We start from the raw sequence: 13,555 nt of genomic DNA, 5'->3' as shown, positions 1-13,555 counted from the left end.
AACTCTATTATTTTATGATAAAAAGTAAAAAAATACCTGGGTTCACAGAAAAGTACTTGTACTATGTTAGGTACAAATTATAGTATAGTGTATTAGTGTGAGAGTTGGATTAGGATCCTGAGAGATCATAGGTTGAGTCTATGCTCAACCACGGAAACCCAATGGGTGGCACTGAGCAAGTAACACTTAGCTCTAGAGAAAGGGATTGGCAAACCTCTTCTGAATCAGTCATGTCGACCCCCCCCCCCCCCCACTATGAGAAAGCTGACACTATACGTTGGAGTTGAGTTGAAGGTACATAATTATAACAACAAGAATACATAATGACTTGTCTCAGTTCTAATTTTAAACAGTTTGGAGAGCCAGTTTTAGCTGAAAATTGAGAGCAGGTATTAAATGACAAACCAATAGCTAATACAGGGAAGGTTATTTTTTCAGATCCGATTGGGCCATACTAGATGTGATGTTGAAGATACAATATGACCCTCCTTATCTATGGAACTGATATGCACAGTTTCACTTATTTAGTTATTCCCTTAGGGTCTCCTGGACAAGTTACATGCCTTTCTCAGTAGCACTGTCCTTTGTCCCATTGAAAATAATAGGTTTTGCTATTATTTAGAGTTTCTCGTATCTTTACAAAGTACTAGAACATATCCCCCATATCTTCACGTTCATGTGAAGATTTGACCCAGAGTGAATGGAGAACTCTCCCATGAAGGAAGAATTAGGACTGTCGCAATTTTAAAAGTCTAAATCAGGGGTCCCCAAACTAAGGCCCGGGGGCCAGATGCGGCCCTCCAAGGCCATTTACCTGGCCCCCGCCCTCAGTTTTAGACTTAGGCTTGCCCAAAGTCTGAAATGACTTGAAGGCACACAACAACAATCCTACTTAACGTGACTATCTCATTGGCCAGAAGCAGGCCAGTTGAAATCCTGATAGGTTTACAGTATGTTGGTTAAAATTGTTTTTATTTTTAAATATTGTAGTGTTCTTTCATTTAGTAATATTGTGCTATGGTAATAATATAATATATTGTGTATACATATAATATTGATTATAATATTATAATGTAATACAATATAATACTTACTTATTTATTACAGTATTTCTACCCCGCCCTTCTCACCCAATAGGGGACTCAGGGCGGCTAATAATAATAATACAATATAATATAATAATATTGTAGAATAATATTAATTATATATAATATATTAAATGTAATATTACTAATAATATTACAATATAGTGGTATAGTACAATATAGTAATATATAATGCTAATATTGTCCTGTGCTAATAATATAATTTATTGTATGTACATATAATTTGTAGGCCGCTTTGAGTCCCCTTCGGGGTGAGAGAGGGCGGGGTATAAATGTAGTAAATTAATAAATAAATAAATGTTGTTGGGGGGTTTTTTTGAACTACAAATAAGACATGTGCAGTGCGCATAGGAATTTGTTCGTTTTTTTTTTTCCAAATAATTCGGCCCCTCAACAATCTGAGGGACCATGAACCGGCCCTCCACTTAAAAAGTTTGAGGACCCCTGGTCTAAATCATTAGCAAAATTATCTGCTCTTTAATAATAGGCACAGTCTGCCAAGGAGAGTTGGGTTTTTTGGGATTCTACAATGGAGAGAAGGGAGGTTTAGACTTTTCCATCCAGCTGTTGTCCCAATGAAAATCATTTCCCTCTCCCTCTGTGCCATTGAGGAGGGGGCGAGGGTGCTTGGTGACAGGGTTGGATCTTTCCAGGAGATGGCTGACTTGCCATCTCAGGAGAAATGAGAGCAAACAGTATCAAGCTCCTGAAAAATCTGAGGTGTCTCCGTTTGTATATTTACAAAAATCTGAAAGATGAAGTAAGGTAGCCTTGAAGGACTAAATGGAAAAACATGTTTCTCTGAACTTTTGGCTGAGCCTCTCTTTACTTCTTGCTGCATGGGTTGCTCAAAGGTTGGTGGAGCTGTTTATTTTCCATCTAACACTTATTAGCTTTTGTCACCCTTTTCTGTGTGGGCCATTGATGGATTGATTATGTTGTCACTTGGTTGCTTGCTTGTTACCCCAGTGGTCTGTTTCACCATAGTAACCCTAATGGGTGACAGTGTTCAGGTTTTTAGCCGTGGATTGCCTACTGGAAAAGCATATCCCATTGTGGGTGTGATAAGGTCTTGTGTCACAGCCCACTTCCTCTTGTCAAGGAATATGAAAAAGCCCAGCTGATTGCTCCTTCAGGTGTAAAACAGTCATTCTTGGGAGGACAGCCAATGATTCTGCATTAAAAGTTAAGGTTTGAGCACCTTGGTTCCCCTCCAGCATTTAAAAATAAAGCATGGTACTCAGAGGAGGGTTTAATTTCTTTAACAAACCAAACATAGATTCTTCTGTGAATAAGATGACAGGGTATGACTCAGTGCATGGAACTCCAGGTTGCGGAAGCTATTCTACTGTGAAGTCTATAGTAAGGAACAAGGCGTTTTAATGTGTAAAATGATTGGGAAAATCCCTACTAACCCTCATTCATTCCACACCAGTGAATTCAGCATGGATTGACTTCACATTTGAAGATCTGGGGAAATCAAATGGCAGATATATGTGATGTTCTTTGTGGAGACAATTCATTATTTAAAAAAACATAATCCATGTTCCAGTCAAATCTGCTGGGTCAATGCAAAAGATACAGAGAATTGTGCAAGGTTTTGAGGTCTCCTAATATCTTCATCAGGCAAGATGTTTCCAAACAAAGTAGGGGGAAGGGAGTCAGAGAAGTGGAAAGGTGAGGAGACACGGTGTTGAAAGTCATGGCTTTGCATGTTATTCTGTCTAAAACAATGGTTCCCAATCCATGCGCCATGTCCCACTGGTGGGCTGCGAGACCTAAAATAAGGGTCGCGGGTCCCAAAGTAGTAGTAGTAGTAGTAGTAGTAGTAGTAGGTGGTGGTATTATTATTATTATTATTATTATTATTATTAGCTCCCATTGCCAAACACAAGAGTTGTAATGGGAAAGCAACCCTTTGTAAGACCCTGTTTAGTCCTCCAAAGTAGTAGTAGTAGTAGTAGTAGTAGTACTAGTAGTAGTTATTATTATTGGCTCCCATTGCCACACATCAGTTGCAATGGGAAAGCAGCCCTTTGTAAGACCCTGTTTAGTCCCACAAAGTAGTAGTAGTAGTAGTAGTAGTAGTAGTAGTAGTTATTATTGCCGTTAGGGACAATTTCTTGGGTCTCATGCTTCGCTTTTTGTATTTTTTTCAACCTCAGCCCCCCACCTTTTTTTTTTTTTAAACACAAGCGTTAACAAAATCCACAGATAATAACACCGCCCAACCAAAAAAAAATGTTCTTGGTGTCTCAGATTTTAGGTCTGTTCCTAAGGTTATTTGGGGTGCTGATTCAGAAAATTGCATTGGATAGATTGGTTTTCTGTGGGCGAGCAGATGGAAACTACTGGATGACATATGGTCTGGATCAGAAACCAGAGCTGATGTGGCCTATTCAATTCAGTTTTCTGAATCAGCACCCCAAATAACCAAACGGAATCTAAAGTTAACCAAAAACTGATTTGTAACCCTTTTAGTACTAATGTTGGAGTATTAAACATTGGTCCCTGGTCAAAAAAAGGTAGGGAACCACAGCTCTAAATATGATAGCCAGGAAGGCTTAGACTACTCAGCCTCTCAAGTGGAGCTCAACAAATGATATAACAGTGTTCATGTATACTAGAATTTTCCCTAGACTTGCTGGGAACAAAAGACATGGATCTCTTTATTTATTTATTTATTTTTTGAAAATCAGACTCTGATTTCAACCCCAAATGACTAAAAACTGCAGTTTCTGGGTGGTTTTCTTTTTATATAAGAATAACCTCTTCAACATATAATGACTCAAATCAAGGAAGGGCTTCATGAGAACCACCACTCCTCTTGATGTTCCTCCAGCAGCAGCAAGGGTGTCTCTCTGGGCAGCTAAACCTGGCAATTCTAACTGGATGGCCCCCCAAGAGGGTCGTCCTCCAGGGGCAAACCAAGAATGGGCCACTTGGAAGTCCCTGAACAGACTCAGAAGCGGAGTGGGCAGATCTAAAGACAACTTGGCGAGGTGGCACTACCTGGAGGAATCCTCCACCTTGTGTGACTGTGGAGCTGAACAAACAACTCAGCATATGTATGCTTGCCCACAATGCCCTGCCTCATGTACGGAGGAGGAGTTGTTTAAAGCTACAGACAATGCGGTTGCTGTTGCCCGCTTTTGGTCCAAAACTATTTAGTTGCTTGTGATTTCTTTTATTTTTTATTTTTTTTTATTTTTATTTCCATTATTTGAAATGTACCATGCTTTTGACACGAAATAAATAAATAAACATATAATGAAGTTTTGCATACTACAACCCAACTCTTGACAGAGTTCAGAGGGCAGTTTTTATCTGCTGGATCTACTCAAATTTATTGATCATTGTGAAAATGTAGCTGTCAAATCTCAGCCAATCTTACGGCAAGATAATTTTTTCAGGCTTGCTTTCAATTTAATGGGCAGAAAAATGTTTACTTGCTTAGTGTTGAGCAATTTAATGAAATACCAATTTAATACTATATTTTAATAGTATTTTATTCATGATTAAATTTTTTCTATTGCAGCTATGGCTTACATTCCTTAATGGCATCAATTCTCATCTTATCTTGGAAACTAAGCAAGGTCAGCTCTGGCTAATGCTTAAATAGGAAATGGACAACAAATGCCAGCTGCTGTAGGCTATTTTTCAGAGGATGGAACTGGAAGAAGCACCTCTGGGTCTTACTTGCTGAAGAAACTCTAATGAAATTCATGGAATGATCATAAGTTGACAGATGGCTGGAAGTCACACACACAACTTAAATTTAACTCATAGCTATATCATGTTTAATTTATCATTATAATTTAGAATATATTTTAGGGATTATAAAATATTTTTTCCTCTTAAGTGGCTTGGTAATTGCTATTATAATGGATAAAGCAGAGCCATTCTCTTCTCTTAAATTTATTCTGATCCTTAAGTCTAAAAGTTTGTTGAAGCTTCTGTGTTATTCTAGAACATGAATTTCATTATGTGTTTGTGCATCTGATGCCAGTGATGCTTACAGTGTAAGAGAAACAGCAGTTCATATCTTCAGTAGACTAGTAATGATGGAGTTGTTTGTTCTGTTCCCTGAGAATAGCCTTCATGATAATACAGTTGGCCCTCCGTATCCAGAGATTTTGCACCAATGGATTCAACCTTCTGCAACTTTATCATTTTAAAACAAAAAGTAAACCTTGAAGTTGCCGTTTTATATAAGGACCACCATTTTACTATACTAGTGTATATAATGAGACTTCAGCATCTGGATCTTTTCTCACTGTCAGGTGGACAGCGTGGTCAGATCAGTCTTCACTGTTTTAGATTTAGATTTTCTTTTTTGTTTGGTTTTTGATGGTTTTTAATTATTCAGAGCCACCGGTGGTGTAGCAGGTTAAAACACTGAGCTACTGAACTTGCTGACCAAAAGGTCAGTGGTTCGAATCTGGGGAGCAGGGTGAGCTCCTGCTGTTAGCCCAAGCTTCTGCTAACCTGGCAGTTTGAAAACATGCAAATGTGAGTAGATCAATAGGTATTTCTGCAGTGAGAAGATAGTCATGCCGGCCACATGACCTTGGAGGAGTCTACAGACAACGCCAGCTCTTTGGTTTAGAAATAGAGATGAGCACCAATTTCCAGAGTCGGACATGACTGGACTTAATGTCAAGGCAAAACCTTTACTTTTACCTTTAGTAATTATTCACATGTTCAGAATGTTTTCACTGTATCTGTTCAAAATCTGACCATTTTAGAGACAGTTCTGAAAATGTTGAAACTCTTGGGGAATTTTTTTTTTGATCCTGAAAACCTGAAATATATGTAATAGTAGTTTTCTTATTAAACAGACCTATCGCACTGTCTTTGTTAGATTCATAGCTTTGCATAGAAAATTGTTGTATTTGTCATATTTATAAAATATGAAAATCTAAACATTTTGATTGTATACAAGCAAAATTGCAAGTAAACTCTATAGTAAAGAGGAAACTTCACACTACTGCATTGTTTTACTAAAGTGTATCTAAAATACTATTTTGTCATGTCACTAACATGAACAAAATAAAAACTTCTGGGTTTGTAATAAATAGAGTATGTTATTAAGACAAAAAGTGTTTTGTATTGCCCCAGTCTTGAACTCTTAAGCCATATGTTACCATCCTAAGCATGCTGCTTTTGACTTCTTAGAGTTACCTTCTTTTGGAGGGTATCATATTATCTATCCCTGGTCTAGAAAGTTGGATCTTAATATCTCCTTCCACATGCACAAAGTATTTTCTGACCAGTGAACTTATTTTTATATTGTGTTAAAATATTGCATTAGAAAAATGAAATGATTAATTTCATGATTTGGGAGTCATCACAAATATGATAATATTACAGAACTTACATATAAAAGCCCCGGTGGCGAAGTGTATTAAAGCACTGAGCTGGAGACTGAAAGGTCCCAGGTTCAAACCCCGGGAGCGGCGGGAGCGGCCGCTGTTAGCTCCAGCTCCTGCCAACCTAGCAATTCGAAAACATGCCAATGTGAGTAGATCAATAGGTACCGCTCCGGCGGGAAGGTAATGGCGCTCCATGCAGTCATGCCGGCCACATGACTTTGAAGGTGTCTACGGACAATGCCAGCTCTTCGGCTTAGAAATGGAGATGAGCACCAACCCCCAGAGTCAGACATGACTGGACTTAGCGTCAGGGGAAACCTTTACCTTTACTTTACTACCTATAAAAGCACTGTGCAAACATTTCCACCACCAGCCATGTGGGGAGGAAGCATTGATGATCTTGATTCTCTGGATCCAGAACCTTTAGACAATTGGAATAACACAGTAACACGGGTGTTTATGGAAACACTGGTCTATTGGTTATGAACACCATGCTAATGTGTGGTTGCTCCACTTGCTGCAGGAACAGTGAACCAACCATGGACTGTCACTACATGGTTTGTTCTTCATGTCATTCAAACACAGGTACATTCTCTGCTGTGGTTTGATTCTCCCTCAACAAACCAGAAAAATAATTAAGGTTTGTTTTTGATGACTAGTTTGGAGGTTGAAAGCACTCATGGTTGAATGGCTACATAACAACTCCATAGAGCAATGGTTCTCAACCTGTAGGTCCCAGATGTTTTGTCCTTCAACTCCCAGAAATCCTAACAGCTAGTAAACTAGCTGAGATTTCTGGGAGTTGTAGGCCAAAATACCTGGGGAACCCACAGATTGAGAACCATTGCCATAGAGCAAAGGTGCATGGTTTAGTAAGCTTCTTGCACAGCAACAGGACTCAGGTGTGACAGGTACAGGACTCCCATAATTTGCACTTTGAACAAGTCTGATGATTCAAGCAAAGAAATGATGTTGAGGTACAAGAAAATCTAGCTCATCAGATGCAAGGATGACCTTTTTTTCTGTTTCTGTCTTTGTTGTATCTATAGGACATAGAAAAGACAATGAGCACAGCACTGAATGAACTGCGTGAACTTGAGAGGCAAAATACTGTGAAACAAGCCCCGGATGTGGTCCTAGACACCCTTGAACCCATGAAGAACCCACAGATAGGTTCTGTCAACTCTGAACCAGCCAGTCCCCTTCACACCATCATGATCCGAGATCCGGATGCTGCCATGCGACGGAGCAGCAGCTCAACCACTGAAATGATGACCACTTTCAAGCCGGCCCTCTCAGCCCGGCTTGCTGGCGCTCAACTTAGGCCTCCGCCCATGAGACCCATTCGCCCAGTCGTCCAGCATCGATCAAGTAGCAGTAGCAGCTCAGGAATGGGCAGTCCTGCAGTGACGCCCACAGAAAAGATCTTCCCAAACAGCTCCTCTGATAAATCTGGCACTATGTAGCAATGACGTTAGCATCATGCAGAAGTCTTTGTTAAGCAAATGGGTAGCCATCCCAATTTTTGTTTATTTCAGATTGGAAACTATGATTGTACAAAAGACAACATTAACTGAAGAAAAAGACAGGGAAAATGACTCTTGTAGCGACTGTAGGTGTGGCTTAAGTATTTCATGATATTGAACACCCATTCTCTTCAAGAGTGCTGGAATTATTTGGTACAACCAAATAAGATGGTCATTTTATGTATTACCACTGGAACATTAAAGTCTGTGTAGAAGTATATGTATATATAAAACTGTACATAGTTCAGTAACATTTTAGTAGATTTACCTCAAAAACTCACCCCTAGATTTATTCTAGAGAGCGTTTTTGTGTGTGTGTGTGAGTGAATTACACAGCAACCATGCAGAAAGCAATAGTCAATTGGTCAGTTCTTGAATTGAATTTTCACACCAGTTTGACTTGACTTTAGCGTGGCAAAAAAAGAGCACACCAGTTAGCTGTCCTGCAGGTACCGAAGTATATCTGATGTATATCTGACGTCTATCCTGCAAGATGGATGGATCTTCATCTTCAAACTCATCTCTTAAAGACTGCTTCATTGAAACATGGTAGCTTGTGGTCATTTCCCGATTGGAAGAGTACACCACTTGCGGACATAAAGAATGAAAAGTAGTACACCTCCCTCTTGTGCAAAGGAGAAACCTAGGATTTTCTGTACGTACTTCATGTTGTAGCACAGTGTTATGTATGTACAAATGAAACTCACCTCCTACTGTTCTCAAAACAGAAGAGGACTCTGAAGTAACCTGTGGTCAATAATAATAATAATAATAATAATAATAATAATAATAATAATAATAATAATAATAAATAAATAGGCTAACTTATATAGTGTTTGAAATATTTTATTCCCACCCTCTCTCATTGCTAAAGATTCCTGGGGGGAGGGGAAATCTGGATTAAAACAGGCAAGGAGGCTTTTGGTACAATGCCATTTGCTTTCCCGTGACTCCACAGTCCACAAGGGTCTTGACTCGGCTTCTGTCCCCTTGCATGAATAGCATGAGCCATATATCTCCGTCGGACATATAACTGATCTGACAGAGTAACAATTTGCACTTTCTGTACTGTACTATGTAACCAATATACAGCCGTCTTGATTTATGAAATAAAGTTATATTTCCTTCTCCCTAAAATCTAATCTAGGCAAATAAATACATAAATAAAAAGGGAGAACTGGGGTTTGCATGATAGCTAAGCCTTTTCTCTACTTGCTCAACTCAAAATTCTTCTTGCTGCTATTTTTAAGAACATTTTTTTGTCTGTTTGTGGACAGAAGTTTGCAACATCCACCCTTTCACCGGGCTGGCATTTGTTTTACTTTAATTATCACTGCACATTTATTTTTACATGGATTGCCTTTTGAGTCAGCTCATTCAAACTTAGTTAAATCTGCACTTTCTCTTTCTTTCTAGGTATCTCTCAATATCATTTTGCTGAGGCTATTAATTCCCCCCTTCCTTATTAGAGGCTGGTTTTAATGACATCTGCCATTCTTTAGCACTATATGATATATATGAATGACCTTGAACATGGCTCTCTCTGTTCTTAATTCATGACATATGGTCAGCAAAAAAAGAAGAATCAGCTACTGGCCAGTTTGTCTTGTTAAAGCAGAAAAGGAGCTGTCAAGCCATTTCATAATTTATTATTTTTTAAATCTTTCTTTGTTTGACAAATACATTTCAACTCCACCTGTGTGCATAAATTGCAGTAAATGGCAACTCTTTTTTTATCATGAAATGAACACGCACAATAATTTGTGGTGTTCTTCCTATACCTCATCTACAAGCATGCCTCATTTCACATACTTGGTTCTCCTAATTTCTCCTTGCCTGTTCTAGCCTGTTTATATATAGCTGTTCCCGTTTAAATGCTAACATGTAACCTATTTTTTTTAAGATGCAATTTTTGTTGAGACCCAATGACGCCAAATCTTTGCACTTACTATGTAAATCCCGTGTAACAGAAATACATCCCTAAACATGAAAACAACCCCCCCAACTCCCCAATCGACTCTGGCCTTCCCATGTATAGCGTGAAGGATAAGTAATGTATGTAGTTATTCTATTCTTGTTCTTCAATATAACATTGCAAAGAGAAATGGTGTTTACCTACCTGTCGCTAATGTCGTAGGCATTTGTAATTGCCACAACTAGTTAACAGTGGTGCATTTTCATCAATGAAATTATTTTCCTCTCCCTCACCCTCTGCTGCCCTCCTCTCCCCCATACTAACTTTAGATCAACCAAAAGGTCATTATCGCAACAGATGTTCAGTGTGTTGTTGTAATGAACCAGCAAAGATAGTTTTCGGCATGGAGGAGGGCAGGGAGAGAAAGCCATTTGGCAGACTGCTGTTATCTTCCTTGCCAGTAACGGTTTCCCCATTTTTAGATCTTGGAGGATGGTTTCTTTGACTGTGTGTGTGAGTGTATGTGAGTTCTGAACATACTTTTGAAAATGACTTGAGAACAAAACCATGATGTCATTTGAGGATTCACATTTTTTTTTCCTGAAAGATACAATACAATTCCAATGCCGTTTTAAATTAAATTATTTTTATTTCTATTTTTTCATTTGTTGTTACTGGGTTGTGTTTGGTTTTTATTATAAAAATATCTTTAAGTGCCTTTTGAGCACCGGAACAAATGTTTGGATTAAATGTGCTTTGGAGCTGGACGTATATCAAGATATCTCTTGTACAGTTTGTGTTCTGCTATGGGTGTGTCGCTTTGAAGTCCTTTCCCCTTTTTGCCATGTGAGCAAGAAATGTATGCAGGTTGGAAGGAGTACATGTCCTGCCCACTTAATATACACTTGTGAACTTGCCAGTGGCTGCTATAAATTGCAGAAGATTTTCTCCTACAATTTTGGTCGTACTAAATCAAAATACTTGCTTCATATGTTATAGAATCATCAAATATTCACCTTGGGTAGCATTTCTAACAACTCGACTTGTCTAGACTTGGGGTACAGACTGTTGATTTGCAAAAGTTCATTTACTAAGAAGAATTCCTTGTACATTCATCTTATTCTTATGCATAACGGCACCTGGTTTGGATAATTTCAAATGCATAAGAGCAGCAAATGCAAACAAGATGGCAAATATGTACATCCATGCATTTACTCTCTTGGCCACTGTGCCAATATTGTTTTGTTTATCTTGATTCTAATCAGTAATAGAACTTGCTTGTGTTTGGATGATCTGAAACCACTCCCAGGATGTATATAGTATCCTTAAATGCAATGCCATAGTGGAAGAGAGTGATGCATTGTAGTATTTGTAATATTGAAATTAATTTTAGAAAATACCAGGCATAGCCTTAAAAATGTTTTTAAATTGGCATATTTAATAAATAAAATGGGGACTGTCCCCTTTTCGTCATTGGTCTGTGACTAAAGCCTAATGCTTCTGTAGTATTTGGTATATGCTAAGGGTCGGAAGGAGGACCAGTTTGGTGTAGTGGTTTAGTATTGGACTATGACTCTGAATCCCCATTCAGCCATGGAAGCTCACTTGGCCAAGTCATATTATCTCAGCCTTCATAGTTAGGTCAAGGCCAACCACCTCTGATTCCTGCAAAGAAAACCAAATAATAGGGTCACCATAAGTCAGAAATGACTAGAAGGCATACTATAAGAAGGGATGGCAGGAGTATGACTCTCAGAACTGTTTTTGAGATCCTAAAATCTGTGCCAGAATTAAATAATTGTGGGGAAAGTCTTTTTGTTTACAAAAAAGCCCCCTACATATCTCAGATGTGGAAAGTTGTGCTATGCCTTGGCTTTCTTAAGTCCTTTTTTCCAAACAGGAAGTAAAAAGGATTTATGAATTATAAATTAAGAATAGGTTTCTACAGCTCCTTGAGTGTGCAAGGCGGGTTGTGACTCTCCCAGCCCCATGCACTCCCCCAGCTTTTCACAGCTGCCAATCCTTAATGTATGCCAAAAGATGTGGGAATTTTCCCCCCAGGATGAAGCAATAGAAATTTCACAGAACTGGCCTCTGACCATCAACAGAATATTGTTACTCAGTCAAAGCTACTTTAGCTAACACTCAGAGAGATGCCTGACAGTCGTTGTAGTCTCTTCCCTGACCCTGTAATTTGATGGATGTATTCCTTTTGTTCAACTTTGTGTGTAATGGTGCCGATTTCAAAGCAGTGGCACCCACCCTTATATTATTGCTGTACAGAAACCATCATAAGCAAACTGAATAAATGTTTAAGACCCTTTAATGATATAAGGACCATGCACTTTTTCTCTCTTAGACTAAACAAAACCTAATAGTGGGTTGTTTGTTTTTTAAAAAAAATAATAATTCTGGACTATATGATTCCTAGCAGTGCTGCAGTTTTTCACAGGATGGCAGTAGGCCTTCTGAACCCAATTTGCTTCTGAGTGGCTGCTTTTTTTTTGCCAGAAAACTTTAGAAAACTGCTGGTTGGCTGCCCTGTATCATGATTGTTGTCCTTCTTATGGATATTGTCTCTGTAACGTATGATAAAATGCCATTCAGCTAGAGTGTCTGATTGGATCCTATGTTATGTATGCTGATGATGCCATGTAGATCAAACCAGTGGATGGGTGTGGACTTATCCTGTTGAATAAACAGTTTACCTTTTCTCAGAACAGTGTTATAGTCATGATTTCACGGCCGACACAATTATCTTTGTGTTTTCTGTATAAAATACACTTGAAGCAGTTTGTTATACAAAGATGGAGAGACCATAAACTATGTGGTTTTAAAAATCCAACCTTCATTTGAAGAAGATGAAACTGCAGGTCATGATGTTGATCTAGAACCTACAATGCAGACAAGATTTGTTGGGAAAGTGGAATCCTACCAATCAGTGGTTCTCAAACTTCAATCCTCCAAATATTTTGGACATCTGCTCCCAGAATCCCTGGTCACTGGCCAAATTGACTGAATTTTCTGGGAACTGAAATCCAAATCATCCCAAGGATCAAGATTTGAGAGTCAAATTTGTGTTTCAATTGCCATCCTTTAATTTAAAGCCTGGGCTCCCGAGATATAGTCCAATGCTCAAACCACTATGCTTGGTTAACTACCCACCAGAAATAAGCCCTCCCAAAATCTAAGCCTCATAAAACTGGTTGAAAAAGAAACTGGAAGTGATGTGACTTCACTTCTAGTCATGCTGGGGCTTCTGGTGTGGCTCCCTGGGTGGGCGTGAATTGAAAAATGCCCCCTATCCTCTCTAGTTGCTCACTCCTTTCACAGAATAATTACAACTCAGGCATAGTTGCTATCTATTATTTCTGAGGCAGAAAGTATTGGAGGAGAGAGTAACTGAGAAATGGGGCATCTGTTGACATTTTCAAAGACTCATCGATTCACAAGAGATCTTATAAGAAGAAATGAGCCAAAGAAATGTGTGGGCTTTGGTGCTGAAGGGAAATGGCTTTTATTGATGGCGAGAAGAAAACATACAGGAACTTCAGAAGGAATAAAGTTGTCAGAGACTTCATGCAGGAACACTTGCAGCACTAAACTGCATCAAGGAACCATAAGTGATTCTCC

General features: G+C 38.8%; 1 protein-coding gene across 4 annotated transcripts in view; it reads left to right on the top strand.

Moving 5' to 3' along the window:
- srgap3 (SLIT-ROBO Rho GTPase activating protein 3) overlaps positions 1-12,642 on the top strand; it is a 258,575-nt gene extending 245,933 nt beyond the window's left edge. For all 4 annotated transcript variants that reach the window (XM_062969763.1, XM_062969762.1, XM_062969761.1 and 1 more), the window contains one exon: positions 7,531-12,642. In XM_062969763.1, coding sequence (XP_062825833.1) covers positions 7,531-7,947 — 417 coding nt within the window. In that variant the 3' untranslated portion in view covers positions 7,948-12,642. The remainder of the gene's footprint in view (positions 1-7,530) is intronic.
- Positions 12,643-13,555: the final 913 nt, after the last annotated feature.

Source organism: Anolis carolinensis, chromosome 2, assembly GCF_035594765.1.
Source record: "Anolis carolinensis isolate JA03-04 chromosome 2, rAnoCar3.1.pri, whole genome shotgun sequence".
Classification (NCBI taxonomy): domain Eukaryota; kingdom Metazoa; phylum Chordata; class Lepidosauria; order Squamata; family Dactyloidae; genus Anolis; species Anolis carolinensis.
The sequence above is the reverse complement of the archived record's forward strand: the minus strand, read 5'-3'. Positions and strand labels throughout refer to the sequence as shown.